The 20,146-nt window shown below is 41.1% G+C and overlaps 1 protein-coding gene across 1 annotated transcript in view; it reads right to left on the minus strand.

Moving 5' to 3' along the window:
• LDLRAD4 (low density lipoprotein receptor class A domain containing 4) overlaps positions 1–20,146 on the minus strand; it is a 294,512-nt gene that overhangs the window by 140,968 nt on the left and 133,398 nt on the right. Inside the window, exon 4 of the mRNA XM_082479515.1 lies at positions 8,234–8,374. Coding sequence (XP_082335641.1) covers positions 8,234–8,374 — 141 coding nt within the window. The remainder of the gene's footprint in view (positions 1–8,233; positions 8,375–20,146) is intronic.

Below are 20,146 nucleotides of genomic sequence, written 5' to 3' on the forward strand. Positions count from 1 at the left end.
ATTTCACACACAATAAAGACTATACAGATCACTGAAAAACACGGATTTCTTTGAGCACAAACATGATGCTATATCTTAAGCTACATAGAAACTTCAGATAGAAAATTTTCAGTGTGCATTTATTTATACCAGAACATACAAGCAAAATCTCAATTCACCTTCACCTCAGCTGTTACTTTAAAACAGGAGGAGAAGATGAGCCTGCTCAAGAAAAATTAAGGTGGTTCATTTCATCAGGGAGATGAAGAGTTTCTGGAGATAAAGGGTCAGATACGCATCTGCAGAATGAAAAGCAATCAAACATCACAGTGTGCAGCATTCCTAGAGAAGGAAGGTCATTTAGTTTGACTCTGTGTCCCTTTTTTTGTGAGGTGTTTTTTTTTAATTATTTTTTATTTTTAAAACAGCTGCCTCAAAGCACGTTCTCTGCAACACTAAACCACTTGAAAATACAAGTAATCTTCATACTACCTAAGCACCTGAACAGCTTCCAACGCTGTACAGAAGGAAGAGTTTGTGACTGCTCCTCCAGGCTTATATTAGCCAAGTACAAACACAGCACAAATGCAGTGCTCCTAATGAGCATTTACCAGTGACAACCAATGTGGACTGAATGAATGACAGGGAGAGCGGTGGTTTTAAAATTTACACAGGAGGATTTCAGAACTGCATCTAAATCTTAGAGAGGTTTAGCCAGGCAGCTCCTAGTGCGCTGTACAGTGGGAGCCCTGCAAATGAAAATATAGAGAGGAAGGACAGCAATGAACGATACTTACTAATGTGGACTGAAATGAAAATCAACAAAAGTTGCTCAGTTCCACTCCATATGATTTCTGATGTCATGTCTGAGCACCTACTAGTTGTATGTGAAATAATGTCTGAAAATAGTTGAATCACAGTTTATTCTCTTCCTCCCTCCAGGGGAAGAATTGTGCCTGTGGTATGATACTGTGCTGTGGCTTTTGTACTTTAGTTTTAGGCCTGCATTGATGAAGTATTTTTGCTACCATTCACTTCTGGTGGAGAAAACAGTTTGAAAAAGGGTGCTCTCGGAGTCTGTGGGAGGCCACTTCCCTGCCTCACAGTGGTCCACAAGGACCTCCTGTCTCTTGCAGCGTCAAGCATACCTGTAAGATAGAAAGTCACGTCATGCCTGGCACTACTGCACCCGAGATTTCCAGCCTGAAGTTTAGGCACCCTCTCAGATACTGAAAAGTCAGTCTTTGAATGAAGATTTGAATACACTGTATTCTTTGAGCACTTGAAATTCTCTTTTGCACCTGTAAGAAATCAGGAGCAGAAAAAGGAAACAGGAGAAAGCAAAAACATTACCAGGCATAATTGTACTAAACTGTACTGTTTAGTACCAGATGAAGTTTCCTAAAAGCTAACAGAAATTGAAGGAGTGAATGAAATGTGTATGAAGAACAAACACGAACAGTTCTAACAAATGTTGTTTGTATATCTTGATTAAAGGTGATACAGCTGACTTACATATTTTGCAAATGAATAGTATAGCATTTCAGAGTGATTGAAGTTCCCACATTTTCATCTGCAGGGTATTGTGAGCTTTTATTTTTTTTCTCATTAACTGTAAAAATATGATTAATATTGAGCTGGAAACTTTGTGAAATGGAAATTCCTTACCAGAAGCCGAGTTCAGCCCTGTTTATAAGCAGATGCAAATACCTGATGATATACCAGCACATTTCATGGTCGTTATTGGCCACATACACATGCATCTGGCTTGTCAGAGTTGCTAATACTGTAAGGCTCCAGATAAAGAATGAGTAAACTCTAGCATTACTGAATCCCACCGCAGTCTTATTACAGAAGTCATGGGACCCGCATTCCACTTCATTTATTAAACACCAGGAAATACAGTATTTTTAAAAAAACATACAAAATATTAAAGGAAAACACAAAATTCACCTTAACGTTTTGCTTTTTTCTCAAATTTTCAAGCTCATATTAATTGCTAACATTCCATGATGTGCTTCCAAGATATGCAAAGATGAAATTATTTCAAAACAAAGCACAGAACCTGCTTATAGCACTTTAAGAAACAAGACTGCACTACAGGCTGAAAACCAATGGGATTTTCTAAATAAAAATATCTATTTAGTATTTAGTTATAGATACATAGTACCAAAATTCAGACCGCTATGGCTTATGCTGTAATACAAAACCCAGAGAACCTCTTTTTTTAAATACATCAGCGTATGTATCACACTAAGTTTTTGTTACAGCTCCACCAGTCAAAAAATATTTATCGCTCCGTCTACATCAGAATTTTTATTTCCTTATCATTAATTGTGCTTAGTGACAGAGAAAGGACAAGTAACAGCATGAGAAATCACTAAATAGCGCAAGATCTGCCCTCGGCTACCGGTCTCACCTGGTTCACACAGCTTCTCCTCTCCAAACTGTAGGCAGCCTCATGTAACCTCATCTTAACAGCCGGGGACATACAGAGCCCCAGATAAGGAGAAGAGATGACTCCCTCTGAACAAGTGGGCCAAATCAAGAAAAAGTAAGCAAGTAAAATAAGCATTTTCAAGCCTATACTGTGACTAAACCAATCAATAAATACAGGTGACCGAGCAGTTTTACACATATGCTTTATGGCCCGATGACGGCTCTCCCAATCCACCCCCTCCCGAGAGCTCTACTCCCAGCTACATCACCCCACAGTCCCTGGGCAGATGCAGCTGAAATCAATAGCATCGTAACACCATCCCTCTCCTTTCCCCCCTAAAGCCCTGTAATAGCCAAGTTTCAGCTGAGATGAGTATTGACTGGCTCCCAGCACCAGCGGGGCCTGTCCTCTCCTCCCGCTCGGCAGGGCAGGATCAGCCCGGATCGCTATCTGATTAGAGGGGAGCACGTCCTGACTTTCCCCAGTCACTTAAGCCGGCGTCTCATTGCTTGTCCTTAGAGACCACAGCTCCACTCAGGCAGAGAGCGTCTAGACAGTATTCATGATCCATCTGTCTGGCACAGCCAGGCTGATGACAAACTCTATTAGACCCGAAACATTTTTTTTTTTTTTTCCGCTCTTCCCTCCTCCCATCTCCCTTTTCCTCCAAGAAGCAGTAATCTGACACTGAAAATTACTATCATTGTTGCAATGCTCAAAATAGCAGTGCCAGACTTTCATTAACATCAACGCTAGACTGCTAAATATTTAAAGAAATGGATAAATTTCACCTGAAGTGGGACAGCCCAGCACACATGAAAGCAGAAGCACAATCAAAATGTAAATCTAAGCGGTTGTTTTTATCTGTGCAAATTCAGTGTCACAGTCAGAAGGGGATGCCAAAGGTCTCTTTAAACAAAATATTTTCCTTTGATTGAGCTTTTTGTTTTTAAAACAGAATCACTCTCCAACCCCCTGCAGATCCCTACAAGGCTCAGAGCTGACAGCAGTAGGTGGGGGTGGTGAAAGGGAAAGCTATATATTTGATTTGTTTGGGTTTTTTTTACCTTGCAGAGGAAAATGAACTCCTACAGCAAACTCTTCTATGCCAGAACAGCCATGACACATCACCTCCATCAATGCTGACAACTTGAAATTTGATGTAGACATAATTTTCACATGACAAGAAGGATTTGTTCTCCCTTCTTTTACTTTTCTTCAAATTCTCATGCATGTCAATATTTGTGTTTCATAAGCCCACAAACACAGATCACAGCAGAGATAACTACCTGTACTGTTTTCCACCAAACAATTAAAGAACTAAAATCTCCACCATTGCAACCCTTCTCAATTAGACGTGACTTGGATACTGCAGTCTGCAAACAGACAACAGACTACGTTTCCTATTTCAAAATCTAATTTACTTTTAGCAGGACAAGGCAGGCTGATCATTTGTTGCAGACAAAGGGAAATGCTCGAACAAATGAACTGTGTCCTGCTAGAAGCAGGCACGTTGTTTCAATTCCTCGGAGTCCAAATTTTGCAGGTCACGTGGAGTGGCAAGCTGCCGCCAAGGCCAAGTCTGCACTGTTTAAAATCCTATTCTTCATCTCATTTTTCCTATCGTGGCTTTGTGCTGTCAAATACACCCCCGACCTCCAAGTAGTGTTAAAAGAACAGTCATCTCCATTATCTCAATCAATAAGTCTCCACAGTTGATGAAAATAAAAACAGTAAGTAGACCTACCAAAAGTTGAAATGGGCTACTTTGCACGAGGCAACCTGTGGGGAAACGTGCCGTAACCCCCGTGGCCTCACTGAGGAGGGGGAGGTACGCTTCAGCGTGCATCACCAAACCTGTGTTCAAAACCCCAATGAAAACCAAACAAGCCATTACCTCAATGTGTTCAGCTTAAATGCCTTAGCATGTATTTCGACCAACTTGCTGGACTGCAGCTTGTGTTGTCTAAAATCAGACTCTAACACAGCTTGGAGCTGGTGCAGATTTTCCCCTGCTGCCCTCCAGTTTCTCTGAGCTATACACACTAAATTGCCCACGTAGCAGCCTAAGGACACTCTACCTACGAGTCAGCAGAGGAAAATGAATAAAACCAAAGGGCTGCAGAAATACATGTTTTGTTTAACTTTGCACGCGTGAGACATCTTAATTGAGTTCAGTAACAACATTTAAAAGACTGAACTAACAGCCTTCACACTGGAGCCAGATTAGAATAGCAAGGAGAGAGGAACACCAGCTCTGGGAGATTTAAACTCCTCTAACACAATGAGATAGCGTCTGCTATAATCACGAGATCCAGGGAGCAGGTCACCCACAAAAAATATCTTTCTGTACCACTGCTCATGCAACTTAACTAAACTAAACAATAAGCTCCAGCAAGACATTCTGGATTTGGCTGCTGGCAAGAACACAAATGAGAAATGCTTCAGTAGCCAGGAAATACGGGTTACCGCTAACATGGCACATACTGCTTAAATAAACTGAAGCAGAGCTTCCATATGAAAATGTATTTTTTTAGACATCATTTGAGGGCAGTGTATGTATTACTGTGAAATAAGATGGATATTGTTTCCACCATGGGAGGATAGAAGGCTCGAATACAGTAAGAGAAGGGGATTCTTTGAAGAAACAGCAGAGGGGAGGGCAGACCACAGTAGTGCCAACGCGCTCTAGGTAGAGACAAGGGCAGTCCCAGGGAGGAACAGGCCACCCTGCTCAGACGTAGACCAGCACACACTTACATGTGGCTCCTTTCAATAGTCTCCTGCCCATTCAAGAACTGTGCACAAGCAAGAAGATGCAAGAACAGAGCTGATGTGTAATACTGACCAGAAAGAAATTTCTGCTTGAACATCCCCCCTCTCCCCCGCCAAAATAAAAACCACTTCAGGAATTTTCTTCTCATAGAGCTGTATTACCTTCTTGTCACTAATTAGAGGCCAATGAATATATGTACTTCAGAGTTGGAAGGTAGCCTTGTCAGCTGGGACATTTCAAGCGCAATACTCTGGTGTACTCTGCTAGGGATCCCCATTAAAATCATTTGAGCAAAAGAATGCACAAGTTCCTTAATTCAACATGTCATCCCTCTAAGGCCTGGGGACCTCACTTCAACGAGTATTCTAGAGACATTTTTTTCAAGGCTGGAATAAGCCAATACAACCAACTGCCACATTCATAATAATGCTCTTTCCTATTACCAGTTGGGACTGATTTCTGCCATGTAACAGCGTGTTTAATAGCCAGAATGTGATAAATATCACTAATCCTCCTTTGTTTTAAATACTGTTTCTGGTTGTATTATTTTTCCATCTGGCTTTGATCTTTTTTCTCTTTGCTTCACCATTAGGACCCCGTTTCACTGGGTTTGAGGTTTTTTTTTTTATTTGAAACAGAAGTCCCTTTATTTACCAGCGCTTCTCACATAGTCCCTATTCTGATGAAGAAGTACAGTAACTATCAATATCCCCAAATGCAACAAATAATGAACCACTCTCTCTGCCACCAGGTAAGCAAAAAGTTATATACTTCCGCATGCTCCTAGCAATAAATCAAATATTTCCTGTACAAACTCATTTGCAATGGTGTTACAAAACCAGCAAAAACAGTTCTTGAAGGACTGTTTACCTAATTATTCTTCTTCACTCAGCAGTGGGGAGGTCTGAAGTAGGAGGACTATTGGACACTGTATTTTAGGAGGAGGCAGGAAGAAAATGAACAAATACAACAGATTTAAGGAAATATAATTCATGTGAAGGAACTTGGTTTTATTTAATTTTTTTTAAACCCCTCCCAGAAGGTAACTGACAGATGGGTGGTAACAGTCCTCACGTCTGTAAAAGGCTGATTTGAGAAGGAAGTAAACAGTTTTCCTCCATGCCCACTGAAAAGTGAGAGAAATGCTGCTGCTTTGACCTGCACAACTTTCCAGAGACAGGATCATAAAACACACCAACCGAAGTTCCTGTGCAAGCAGTGGGAAACTGGCTGCCGAAGGTTTTTTGCAGACACATTTTGTCACGTTTGGTCCGGGTAAACTTTATGCCTTAATGACCTGCCAGCTGATCAGCATCGCTCCCTTTCAGGCATGCCTGGCTTCATGTTCTTGACCTACTGCATTGCACGAAGGGAGGGACGTGGCTTAGGATGGAAACCGGGAAGTTTGCAGATCCTGCATCAAGCGAATAACCATTTCTACAATCCAAAGGCCTTCTGAGGAAAAGGCCAGCATGCAGTGTCAACACGCTGCTGTGATTACTGCACGACTGCTGCAGGGACAGAGCAGTACTGAAAAAACACTGGCACCCCAGCTATCAGACCTCAGGCTGAAGGAGGCTTTCGGAGTTCCACCTAGGATCCCGACCTTGGAACTCACAGCGTGCCGCCGTCGCACTGCAGCCACACAGAACCACTACCTGCGATGCCCCACCTGCTGTTTGTCACCAAAGTCATTCCCTCCATCTGCTACCATAGTGGTTTTCATGTCTCCTTTTGGGCAAGCATTGTGCTGGCTTGGTTTAAGAGAAGAGCTGTACAGTATCCCAGTCAAAAAAATTCCTCTATTTGAACTTTAAAGATATGCTTACAAGTTTTGCATGCACAAATAATACGGCATAACTTTTTTACAACTCAGAAGCCAAGATTAGCCTAAGTTCATGGGCAAATACATGTGACATTTTGATTTGGACCCATCACCAAAGCCTATGGCTAGTCCTGGGGTTTTGAGAAGAGTTCCACTACAAAAATTAAATCGAAATAAAAATAAAATGAAATCATATAAAAGCATATGTAGGCCATTATTATATCAAAACCTCTGAAATCACTGCAGAGGTACCAAAGTACCACAAAGTACAAGATTTAAAAACATTTACAGTACAACACTTAGACACATGTTCAATTGGAGGTTAGAGGGCAGAGGAGGAAAGGTGCATATCCAACACCTGACTTCATCTTCTATTATAAATCCACTCCAGTGATTCTGTCCCGCTCATGGCACGTGCGTTCATACAAAAATCACAGATACATGCCGCTTGTAATTCCTATTATTAATAACAACATAAGTAACAGATATTCCTAAGCCACAGTCACAACCCAAGGTGAAACAGCGTACTGGAGGATGTCAGTATTTGTAGAACCAAACCATTTGGAAAGCTGTAGATAATATAACAGCACTTCTATTGCACCAGAGGCATTATTGGAAAATTTCTCCCCCATCCAGAAAGCTGAATTGTGTTTTAAAAATACATTATTGCAGAACATACAAAAACAAAATCAAAGTTTGATTTCAGTGTACATCTCTGAGGACAAAACACTAAGAGAGCAATTCTGGTTATAAACTCTGGCACTCTGTGAGATATTTATGCACCAAAGAATAGCAGCTAAGGCTGTTTTAAATATATACCCACAAAAGCCTTTCTTAATAGTCTCAACAACATATAAAGACTGTCACACAGACAAAGCATAAAATGTTTTCTAGAACCTTGGAAAACAAATTATTTAATCATTTATATATTATGCTTTCTTCCTCAGAAGCCACATAGGATGCATGTGATTGTAACATTAGTAGTTGCAGCACAAACTCCTTTTGCCTAACTACAACTTTCCAGGTTTAGAAACCTACAGAAAGTGTGTTACAAATCACTGCTGCTTCAAAGAAAAACAATATTTACTTCCTCTGTCTCACCCCCCCATATATGATATTGCATATCAAGTTTCTGAACAGACTGATTTCTGAGGTAAACAGACGTAGTCGACGTACATACATACACGGATGCACACAAAGAGCCAGTACTTACAGCTAAAGATGCCTGGAGGTGGATGCTCTGTTACAAGCAGACAGTTCTCTTCATCACTGTTATCCCCACAGTCATTCTGTTGGTTACAAATCAATGAACCAAGATACAAGCATTTACCACTGGCGCAGGTGAATTTGCACTCTGAAAGGCAAAGAAGAAACCGAAACAAAAATTTGTGAGGAAGTTGGTGCATACCTTCTTCGCTGCTCGAATGACCGATAGTAGAGGCAATCTTTTTCAAGTAGATGTTATCATGGTGGACAGGTCTTTGGAACTTTACCCCCCAAATAAATAATCTGGTATTTGTAAGCATTGCACCTATAAATATATACATGACATGTTCCAGATAAGCAGAATCAATCCACTAGTAAACCAGATTTGCCATTTGGGGAAATTCAACTTCTTAAAAAACAGACAATACTTTTTTGTAGTTCACGTTTATTACAATTCACTTTGAACAAAGACTGTGTTCTCATACATGTTTGTGTAGCATCCCACATATTTGGGGCAAGACAGCCCTATGAATAAAAATAATAATTGTTCCACATTAAAAAAAGTCTTGCACAATGTAAAACATGATCAGCTGTAACGCAAGAGTATTGTTTGTAACCAGGAACAATCCTGTCCAGACACAGACAATTATTCCTTAACTACCTTCCCAAAGCCAATTTGCCAGTCTCCCAACTAATTACAATCAAGCACTCAGTCTGCACATTGAATTCCCACATGCCAGTTTGCTTTACAAAGTCAGTAAACTTCTAAAACCTTTATAAAGTGTCTGAACGCAGACATGCCGTATTTTGTACATTTGGTTCATTACAAAGAAATGAACGGTTTCCCCTAAATATGGTTCTGTCATGAGAACAACTCCTATGAGACCAAGCATTTAAGCAAAACCTGTTACCTCAAGTTCCTTCTTCTCTCCGTTTCTCTGCAAAAGGATGCAGGCTGGCTAACTAATCCTGTGTAAGAACCCTCACTAGACTGATATCTAGCTCTTAAAAAAAAAAAAAAAGGTCAAGAAAAAACTCCTTACCTCGTCTCCCGCTCAAATTTTACACCAACAGGAGAGCTACACAGTTACCCCTTCAGACAGGGATGACATTACCTCCATCCTTGGCCTTTGTTTACTGGTAAAGATTCATTATGTGTTAACCAGCAGTAGCTTTTTATGGGGGTTACAGTCCAGTGCCTTGTTGTCTTGGATGTTTTTTCTTTGATTTTCAGAGCCCAGTTAAACAGGGCTTCAGTCTGACTGACTTGTGTTCTGTCTGAAGCTGTAATAGCTCAATATTTAAGTAAGGGTTTATATATTAAGGATGTCTACTGTGGTTGATAATTAAAATTCCATTGCCCTTTTGCTAAACCAATCATTTAAATGTTACTTCCAGAAACAAAGCTTTATAGTAAGCATTTGAGATGTAATTAAGAAATGTTCACAAAAATATTCATGCAATTATAATAAGCTTTCTCACTAGGTTTGTTCCTAAGTTAAATACACTATACATTTAGAACAGAAGCCATATTATATCTACAGAAATTACAATTTAATGATTACACTTCCAGCATGTTGACAAATTCTGGAGATTCTCGTTCACAAGCAAAGGCAAAGTAGACAGAATTAAAAACAAGAAACACTCACAAGTAGTTTATTAAAGTAGCACCATTCCCTGAACCTTGGGCTTCCCTAAGGGCTGCAGTTTGGGTTGGCTGATTCTGCCTGAGAGAGATGATCGTTGGTCCTTCCCAGCAAAATGATAGCATTTGTTCATTTTCAACAGTATCAACACCAAACGTTCCTGTAATCTTAATAGCACTTGGCCTTACTCTGAACTGAGACGACAGGACCTATAATTCTAAAAAGGCCCTAAACCAGTCACTGAGGCGTGATACTTACCCACCGGTATCTGATGTGTAACATAAGCACGGTAATAGTGAATGAAGGGAAAAATAAACTGGGAAAGTGAATGAAATAATTTTTCTTAGCAAATTTGCTTTGTAGGTAAAAGAGATTTGTGGACTTCACTCTGAATACTTTTCATCAACAGTATTAATAGCATTTTGGTACATGCACCAGCAAGAAACTGCTGCTGCACAAATACATGCATCAACATGTGCAACATATAAAATGCTACTTAGGAATAGAAATAAAAGCCATAAAACACTATGCAAGAAAAAGAAGCATTTCCTGTGGAAAAAATCTATCCTTCTATTCCACTTGGTCAAACGGCACTTAAAAATCAGAGAGTATTTGCCTAAATAAGGTCCTCAAGATTTCAACTTTTTCAGTCCAACCCTATAGTACTTGAACTACTCAAATTGTACAATAAAATACTGTACAAACAAAATATTTTTCCCTGCTCCTTTGTCAGCCTGTTCTTCTCTCCTACAACAAAGAACTGAAGAGGCATTTAAGGGCTTCGTTTTTCTGTTTTGAGTTTAGAGTATAAAAATTTCATAACCAGAGTAAGCCTTTGAAACCTAAGGAACTAAGAAGGTCATTAACAGTTACTTTTGGAAAGGAGACTTAAAAGGTCTCAATATTAACAATCTGATAATTACAACTAATTTCTGCAACCTCATGAAGTAAGGAACTGAAACAAGAAAAGAACAAAGCTGCCTTGGAAGATTAGAAAAGTTGGCTTAAAAGGGTTCAAACTTTCCAGGATCTTAAATGAGAAATATAACACAGGGTGAAATTAGAGTGGTAAAGGACATAGTGCTTTTATTTGAAAGACAAATATCAAATACCATGAAGTTAGAACTTTTGGTGTGTTACTTTGGCCACAAGATTTAATTCTTTCCTGTGTCTTTGTGTTGAGCCCTGATATAAAGCTTTCCACGCTTCCCCCATGGCTGATATAAAGTGCTCGAGCGGGATGTCAACTCAAAAGCAATTAAAGCTAAGAACTTTGGGTTTCTATATGCCACCAGATTATACAGTCTTCAGACAAAAGACCAAACGAAGCATTGAATTTTTAGTAGCTCTATTAAAGTCTTAAAAGTTCTGTTTTTTAACTATCATTACAATAAAAGGAGTAAACAGCGGAAAAAAAAATTGAGCTTTACGGTGGGGTATTTTGGTCGTAGATAACAGACCATATTGAAATTTGAATTCAAAAAACAGACTCAATGAACCTTTCTTGTAAAATTTAAGGGCTACTTCCTTCTTCCCTCAGATATGTGAACCATTGTCCAGGTGAATTATTCACCATTATTCACCATTGTCAAGGTGAATAAAAAAAGTTGTCAGGTCTCGGCCCCTGTTGATGTGCCCATGCTGACTGGACGGTTGCTCACAATACCGCAGGAATTCTGTGTTGATTTTAAAATGCCCCATGTTGCCAAAATCATCTTGCCTTGTGAACTCCTACCAAATCTATTTGCCAAGAAAGCAGTCATCCTGTACTGGGCCTGGCTGGGACGGAGTTAACTTTCTTCGTAACAGCCCCTATGGTACTGTGTTTTGGATGTGTGACCAAAATAGACTCGATAACACACCAGCATTTTGGCTATTGCTGAGCAGTGCCTGCACGGCATCAAGACTTTCTTTTTTCTCACTCTGCTACTCCCAGGGAGAAGGCAGGAGGTGGGCAAGAGGCAGTGAGGGGACACAGTCAGGACAGGTGACCACAACTGACCAAAGGGATTCTCCGTGCCATATAACATCATGCTGAGCAACACAAAAAGGGGGTTGTCTTCCCATTGCTCAGAGACTGGCTGGGCATCGGTCTACTTGTGGGAGGTGATAAGTGACTGCCTTTGCATGACGTTTTTCTCCTCTTTCTTTCACTTACCAAACTGTCTTTTTGCTGTTACTCTTCCTGTTCTCTTCCCTTCTTGTGGGGTGGTGAGCGAGTGGCTGTGCGGGTGCTTAGCTGCTGGCCAGGATCAACCCACAACACATACACGTGCAAAAGTAACTTCTAAATCTAACAAAATTTAATATCCAATGGAGGACAAAAAAGAACAAAACTTAGCCTGCACAATCACGTGCTCTTGAAGTCTGAAGGAAATACTCAAAGGAAAAATGTATGAAAGGGACAAATTAATTAAACAGATTAATCAATGAAAATACAGATACTTCTGAACATGGAACATACTTAGCATCAGGTATTTGTGACTTGTAAACAAAAATCGGTACCTTAAAGTCGTTTGGATAGTAAATGCATTTAAACAGGGTGTGCTTTTACTAAAACCAGAAGAGAACCCTTCCTTGTAAAGCGAGGTGGATCAAAGTCAGGTTGATGGAGATAGTCAAAAGCAAAGATTAGAGTATCCTCAAACTGAAGGTTGGTAAATAAACCTGCAGAGGTCTGTACCAAAATACTAGGAGTGACCTCAAAATGCTCGACAGGGAACTCCAGTCCAGTGCAGACTAGACCAATGTGCCTAATGACACACCAGAGAGCCCTTTTCAGTACAAAGTCTTGTACTTGGCTTGTCTAGACAAGAAGAGGGGGAAAAGCTCCCGTTCTGAAAACAAGCCAGCACGATCTTTCTTTCATGAATAATGTTTCAAAGCTAGGCAGTTTTTCTCGTCATTTTCAAGTGGCAATTAGCAAAACATCAGTAGGTTGGTCAGCAAGGCTCTGACTACAGCTAAACCTGAAGCAAGATGACAGCTACTGGAGGTTGAAAAAAACCAGCCCTTCTTATAATTACGTCTTACTATGTACATAATTATGTCTGCAGCATAATCTTAAAATTTATCTTGCCGATATACTGATTCTTCAACATAAAGTTTTAATAAACATACTTCCAGGTAGAACTAGACTAGCTTGGAAAAAAAGGAATACTAAGAATACTACTATGAACGTTTCCTATTTTTATAAACTGTACCCATGTAGTATAAATAAGTATATTGCTCACATGTTCAAGGTAGATCCTTGTATGTATAAACTCTTTACATACAAATACCCATTAATATATGAATGCATTTCAAATTGTTAATTGAAGGTTATGTTTCAGCTGCACCTGCAAAAGACGGATTTGCCTCATGATACAAAAATCTCCTCTGATTAGAGCTTTTTATTGTGAAATGCAAGATCTGCTATATTGGGTAGGCTTATTCTACACTTTCAGTGCCTACCCAACAAGATAATTTTATCCTTGCTTTCAACTTAATTCTTTTAGACTTCATTTACACTTGACTTCATCCATATGAACAGCATTCCCATTGTTTTGTCATCCCACCTACCGTAGGGCATTTTTAATTATAGCTAAGTGCTGTTTGTTTCTGTAATGTAAGTCCAACCACAGGCCAAGAGAAAGAAAAGCTACAAAGTGTCATATTGAAAAAATATGGTAGTTTAGGCCACTGTTATGATGCATGTCACAGCTACTTATTTAACGAGTCTGAGTTGATTATCTGAGCCAGGGGCAGAGTTGTATTCCATCCATTCGAATAAAAGATAAAAAACTATATACGCAGCCAGCAATCTCAAATTGTTTTGGCTAAACTGTAGTAACACAGTACAAATGCACAAAACAAAAACCTAAGTGATGCCTGGGACTTAACTGGAGTGTAAAGGCACCCCCCCCAAAATCCAGCGAATTGGTAGCAGCCCCGGCAGTACAGCCAGCAGAGGGTGATCAAATACCCTGTGGCATCATAGAAATGAAAAACTCTTTGCCTCTGGGTGGATCTAGATCTCTAGAATAAAGGCCTAATTTATATTTTCTTACATAAAGACTCCTTTTTAAGTATGTCGTCATACTTTTTCATACTCCTTTTCATATTGCAACACCTAATAGCCTGAAAGAAAGTATGGTTAAAGGGCATCATCACCTGTTATAAGGGTAATAAGAGGCAGAAGTAGTAAATTGGAGAGGGTGGGAGGAAGCACACTTCGCTAGCGATTAAAGAAATATAAACCACAAATACCAGAGTCAGTACAATAAAACCCTGTTCAACCTCTGATAAACATCTGTCTGCGTATTATTTTTAATATTGTAGATTGTAGCTTTATAATGGGAAGTAAATCATAAATAGGAGGCAGTGTACACAAGGAACATGTTTATTTGGGAAAAAGCTTGGTTAATAAGGAAGATGGCAGGCTGCCACGCGATCTAATAAATCTCCATCAGTGCAGGGAAGGGAGGGATAAATAGGTCTTTACAAAAGAAAAAAAAAACTTCATAAAAAGAATGCCAAGCAGAATACCAGCAAAAATGAAAGCAGATCAGCTTATGTAGAGTAAGAAGACGAGCTGTAAGCCACAGTCAAAGGCCTATCCTCACTGCCCACAGCCTCCCGATGGACAGGGGAGTCAGCTCCCAGAGACCGAGAAACCTTCCCTGCCCAGGGGAGAAGGACAGCCTTAAAACTGGACTGATTGAAAGAAGATTGTTACCGGTTCAAAACTGGTCTCATTTGCTGAGCTGCTATCCTCTTGCAGTCCCCCATGCTCGCTTCCTTATCCAGCAATTATCTTTTCATCTTCTTAAAGCAAAACCTGAAGCAATGCCCTTTAACTAGTTACTATTTATGCCAGGAGCTAAAGGAGGCAAACACAATATTTTTACATACAGGTAGTGAAATCCACTATGCAGTTCACCAGTTCAGGGTGTTAGAAGACTTCACTAAGGTTACCTTAATTAATAGCCTGAATTAAATTACACTAGAAGCTGTGGGGACAAGTGAAAGGCATCCTTTATTTTGAGATTTGTCAGTGGGGTTGGCGTTCATCTGTGATCTTTCTTCCCCATACATACCTGTCTCCAATGTGAAAAGAAACAGGAAGGTCTCTTCCCAGAGTCCTTTGGGGCATTCTGAGAGGAGTTTTCGTCAGCACTGGAAACTTTTTTGCACTTACACTAAATTCAAGAGGCTGGCTGTCACTCAACCATCATCCTGCCCACTCAGCAAGCCTCCACACACAGCCTGGCAGCAGGGACCCAGCAGCTCCTCTGAGAAGGTCTCTTCGAGAAGGAGGACCCAACAGTTCCCATCACAGCACTCATCTCAAATGGACAAGTCTGTTTAGCCTGGAGAAAAGGAGGCTGAGGGGAGACCTTATCGCTCTCTACAGCTACCTGAAAGGAGATTGTAGCCAGGTGGAGGTCGGTCTCTTCTCCCAAGTAACAAGCGGAAGCAAGACAAGAAGACAAGGCCTCAAGTTGTGCCAGAGGAGGTTTAGATTGGATATTAGGAAAAATTTCTTCACAGAAAGGGTTATCAAACACTGGAACAGGCTGCCCAGGGAAGTGGTGGAATCACCATCCATGGAGGTACTTAAAAGACAGGCAGACATGGTGCTTAGGGACATGGTTTAGTGGTGGTTTTGGCCATGTTAGCTAATGGTTGGACTCAATGATCTAAAAGGTCTCTTCCAACCTAGACGATTCTAAGATTCCATGATAAGCCTCTCCAAGGTGACCTCAAAGACCATCAAACTCACCTAAACAGCCAGTTATTCCACCACGGGGAAAGGCAAATAAAGGAAAGCTGCTTTTATTGCCATCTTCAGAGACAATATTTTCCAGTTTACTCATCATTTATCTTTCCATAAAACAGCAAGACAGAGTTAGAGTACATGTTTTTATTTTCTGCCCTTCTACCCACTTGCTTTTCCAGACCTGGCAACGAACTGCCCACACAGCACTGAAACACCAGAGCTTCTCCATTTCAGAACTATGTTCCCTGGTCCATGCTCGCATAAAGTCTCCTTTACAACCCCACCAAAGCAGCCAGGCACCTTCTCTGGCCACAAAGCTTCTGCAGAAACTTTCCTCCCAGCACCCCATGCCCTGCGCTCCCCTGCTCAGGGACTTATGTTAGTGCCAACAACTCAACTGAGTCATGGTCTTGAACTGGACCATGGGTTAGAGCCTGCAGAAAGAAGGACACAGAGCACCAGGGCAGACTAGTGCAGCTGCCAAGGTGGTGGACAAGGAACACCTTCACTCCAGCTCCTGAGAAGGAATGACCTACAAGGGATGGGTTTCCACCAGCCATGGGAAGGCCTCATGTTTCTCCCAATTCAATGCAGTGGCAAAGCAAGGTCTCCTATGGCATGCCAGGCCCACCCACAGGCCCGCATCCCAGCCCATCGCCTCACCCCAGGGAGGTGCCTGATGCCTGGGGCTGGGGCTGCCCCAATCCTGGCTGGGGTGGTGGGATGGGCCTTTGCTGCCAGACCCTGGCCTGACGGACCCCAGGGGAGCTCCCACCTCTCCCTGACATTTCTGTATGTATCACTGGAGTTTTCCTAATCAAGGATGTGGAAGGAACACTGGTGACTCAGCTAATGACACTCTCATTTTCAGATGTGAAATTACATGAGGAGACGATTAAAACTACATTAAATATGTACCTTATAATTTTTGTCAAGCACAATGTCATTATCATGGGCAAGTGCAGATGAGAAGTAAAGGGTATGTGCAAATGAGATTTTCTTAACGTCTGGTTCTCTTAATCATAATTCAAAGGATTCCTGAATTATGGTAAATATTTTAAAATTATCTTCGTTGGTTTTCATCTTAAGAAATCGTTAATAATCACAAGCAGTGTCACTGGGTTTGTAGAGTGCTGCATACGTAGAGGAATATAAAATAAAAATCATGTTACTGTAGCAGCTTCTTTTTTTTTTTCTTTGGAACATTGTTTGCATAGCAAATAGCTCAAGACTAGACCATTTTATCACATAACATCACAACCTTTGAATCCAGAGAAATATAGACAAAACCCTGTCACTTCACAGCTGCTTTGCTAAGTTTTGATTACAGTCCTAAAAATGGGCCCAGATGAGGACACAAAAGTTACTGCAACACCCAAGGACTATCTGGGGGTTGGGGGAAATGGGATGATTGGTGGGAAGAAGTGCTGTCTTTATGTTCTCTGTTATTAAATTAGGGCAGATTACGCAGGACTGTGACCCTTGTAAGGCAGGAACTGTTTTCAGTTAGCTGTCCTAGGAGCGACTGAAATACATAATAAATACCATTCTCATCTGCAATTCTGTAATGTTGCTGAAGCAAAGAGTGGTCTGAGAATACACCCAAGAACTTGAATTTCCATACAAGTGACGTACAATGCGGGCAAGAGTGTACCATGTTTAGGGTGGCTGTTCAGAAGATGTCAACCTAATACTGATGACAGAATTTTAAAATTTTTTTTACACATCTTCCTATGCATACTGTGCAGAAAATGTAAGAGAAATTATGGTATTTACTATGTGTCAAGATGCAGGACAGTTTTGGAGCTTCCGCTGTAATGCGAATTCCAGACTTTAATGGACAACAGAGTTGTCCTTTCATTTCTCAATGGCATTTGAATTTTGCAATGCACACTAGCGTGAGTAGTTACAAGTTTTTTATCTTCTGTAACATGTTCTCCAATCCACACCTACAGAGATTTGCATGTTCCCATAGTAAATACCTTGTCACTGTTAGTTTTTGTACTTTAAGAGCAATTTCCCTTTAAGTCCAATTATCTAAAAAGTGTCTAACTCGGGTCACTGTGCCTCAGTGTTCATGCAACAAAAATAATACATAGAGTACAGCCAAACAGATTGCTCTCAATGGCTTGCATCGTACAGCATAGACAATGCTTTTCACAGACTAGTACTGTCCTGTATCAATTGTTATTTAATTCTTCAGCCCTTATTCAGGTCTACCTAAAAAACGAGTCACACATTTTACTCATCTTAGTATCTTCCCCAGAAGGCTGGGGTTTTATGGCTAAACCTTTGAAAAAAAAATAAAAAATGTTTTTCCTATTAGAAAATTCCTGTTTTCTACCCATTGCCTTCTTCTCCAGTCAATTTCAATGAACACTCCCTCCCAAATATGTATTGCATTGCAAATGTATACAGACTCCCACCTACATGCATTTTCATATAGCAGGGCTGGTAGTCATTCAGTTTGCCTAACATTTTCTGCTATAAATGTCTTGAAGAATCCCTCCCATGTTTGCTGCATGCAGCAGGTCTGTGATGCTGAGCAGGAAGAACACCCCCAGGCTACAGAAGTGCCTTTTCTTTGTCCCAGGAAATTATCTTCTACTTTTATGGAAATAAAAGTGGTTAAAAAAAAAATATGCAGTTTTCTTTCCATTGTCTGCATCAGGAGAGTCTCTGGCAATGTTCCAAGATAACTAAAAGGCACAGACACTGTGAGGCTCCAGCAATACCACTGCTGGAGCAACAGCCCAAACCATACTGGGAGAGAAGTGGAGGAGATGGATTAACTGTGGTAGGGAAAGAAGGTGAGCTCTGCTCCCCCACACTTTCACACAAGATTTCCGTTTCACTTCCAGGTGTCTGTGCTGCCAAGTACAGCCATTACTACAACCACCAGACGGTCCTCTTTTGCCTGCAAGTGCTCCCAACATTCAGTGCGCAGGACAGACAGACAAGAGGGAAGAAACGTAAATGCACAGCAAAAAGTAAAATTGGTATTTTATGGGTTGAGACTGCCTCATTTAGCAATGTAAGCAGCCCAGTTTCAATAAAGATTCTTTCACACTACAATTGTGCAATTTTGTTTAAGCACCAGCAACGTATTTAACCATATAGCAGATATTTAACCAAGATTATTTCATAATTTCCATGGCTAAAGTGCTTACAAAGCAAACTATGCAGAAAACACTGATGCAGGCATCGCGAAGAAATCTCTACCATATAAATCTTTGTTGTTGAAATGGTATCATTTAAAAAGTAACACTGCATTTATGACAGTGCATTTCTGATTGTGAACATGAACATACAATTAACATGACTCCGGATGGCGCTGAGTCTACCCACACACCATGCAGTATCTTGGGTAACTTTACAGCACAGAAAACCAAAGCAAACAGCTTTCCTTCCCCAAACCACATTCAATTTTGCAAATATACTGTGCGTTTAAGCGAAAAAGTACCTAATAAAAAGGCACAAGCCTGACATGATGCAAAACTTCTATATGAACAGAGCCTCAGTTCACAAACTCATGCCATGACTACACTGCATGTGAGAACCAACGTAAGCTGGAGGGCTCCCTCCCCATAACCAAACGCTTTGGCCTGGCACTGCTGCCCGATGGGAAGGCACGGCCTTCCTCCGCCATCAACTGTGGCTCCCATCCCCATGCAGCCGCTTCTCTGGAAGGAGACAGAGAAACTAAAGAGGTTTTCAGTGGGTCCGTTTGAATCAGGCAGTCCCCACAACCCAAGCACCACCCCGCGGACTAAGCAGCAGGGTGGTGAGGAGGGAAGAGACTGGAGCAGGGTGTTGAGGAAGGACGGATGCTGCCAGGGTGCCCAGGTGTGATGGTAAGGACTTGTCTTCACAGTTGATATCTGCACATCTGGCTTGGGTGGAGCCACACAGCCCGGCACCCTGCTGGCACAGATGGCTTTGAGAAGTTAACCATCCTTTCCTCTTAGAAGAATAGAGTAGTTTGGGTCGGAAGGGACCTTTTTAAAGGTCATCTAGTCCAACACCCCTGCAATGAACAGGGACGTCTTCAACTCGATCAGACTGTTCAGAGCCCTGTCCAACCCGACCTTGAATGTTTCCAGGGATGGGGCACCTACCACCTCTCTGGGTAACCTGTTCCAGCATTTTACTTCCCTCATTGTAAAAAAATGCTTCCTTCTATCTAGTCTAAATCTTTCCTCTTTTAGTTTAAAACCACTACTGCTTGTCTTATCACAATAGGGTCTGCTAAAACCTTTGTATCCATCTTTCCTGTAGGCCCCCTTTAAGTACTGAAAGGCTGCAACAAGGTCTCCCCAGAGCCTTCTCTCCTGCAGGCTGAACAACCCAAACACTCTTAGCCTGTCTTCATAGGCTCTTCCTAAACGTAGTTTTGCAAAAGGAGCACGGTCTATTTTACACTGGGGGCCTGGTGCCCACTGTACACCTGAGGAATGCCCACCTGCCACACACGTGCACATGTGTGATCTGAGCTTGGGGGATCACTGATGGA

Source organism: Vanellus vanellus (genome assembly GCF_965231255.1).
Source record: "Vanellus vanellus genome assembly, chromosome: 2".
NCBI classification, from domain to species: Eukaryota; Metazoa; Chordata; class Aves; order Charadriiformes; family Charadriidae; genus Vanellus; species Vanellus vanellus.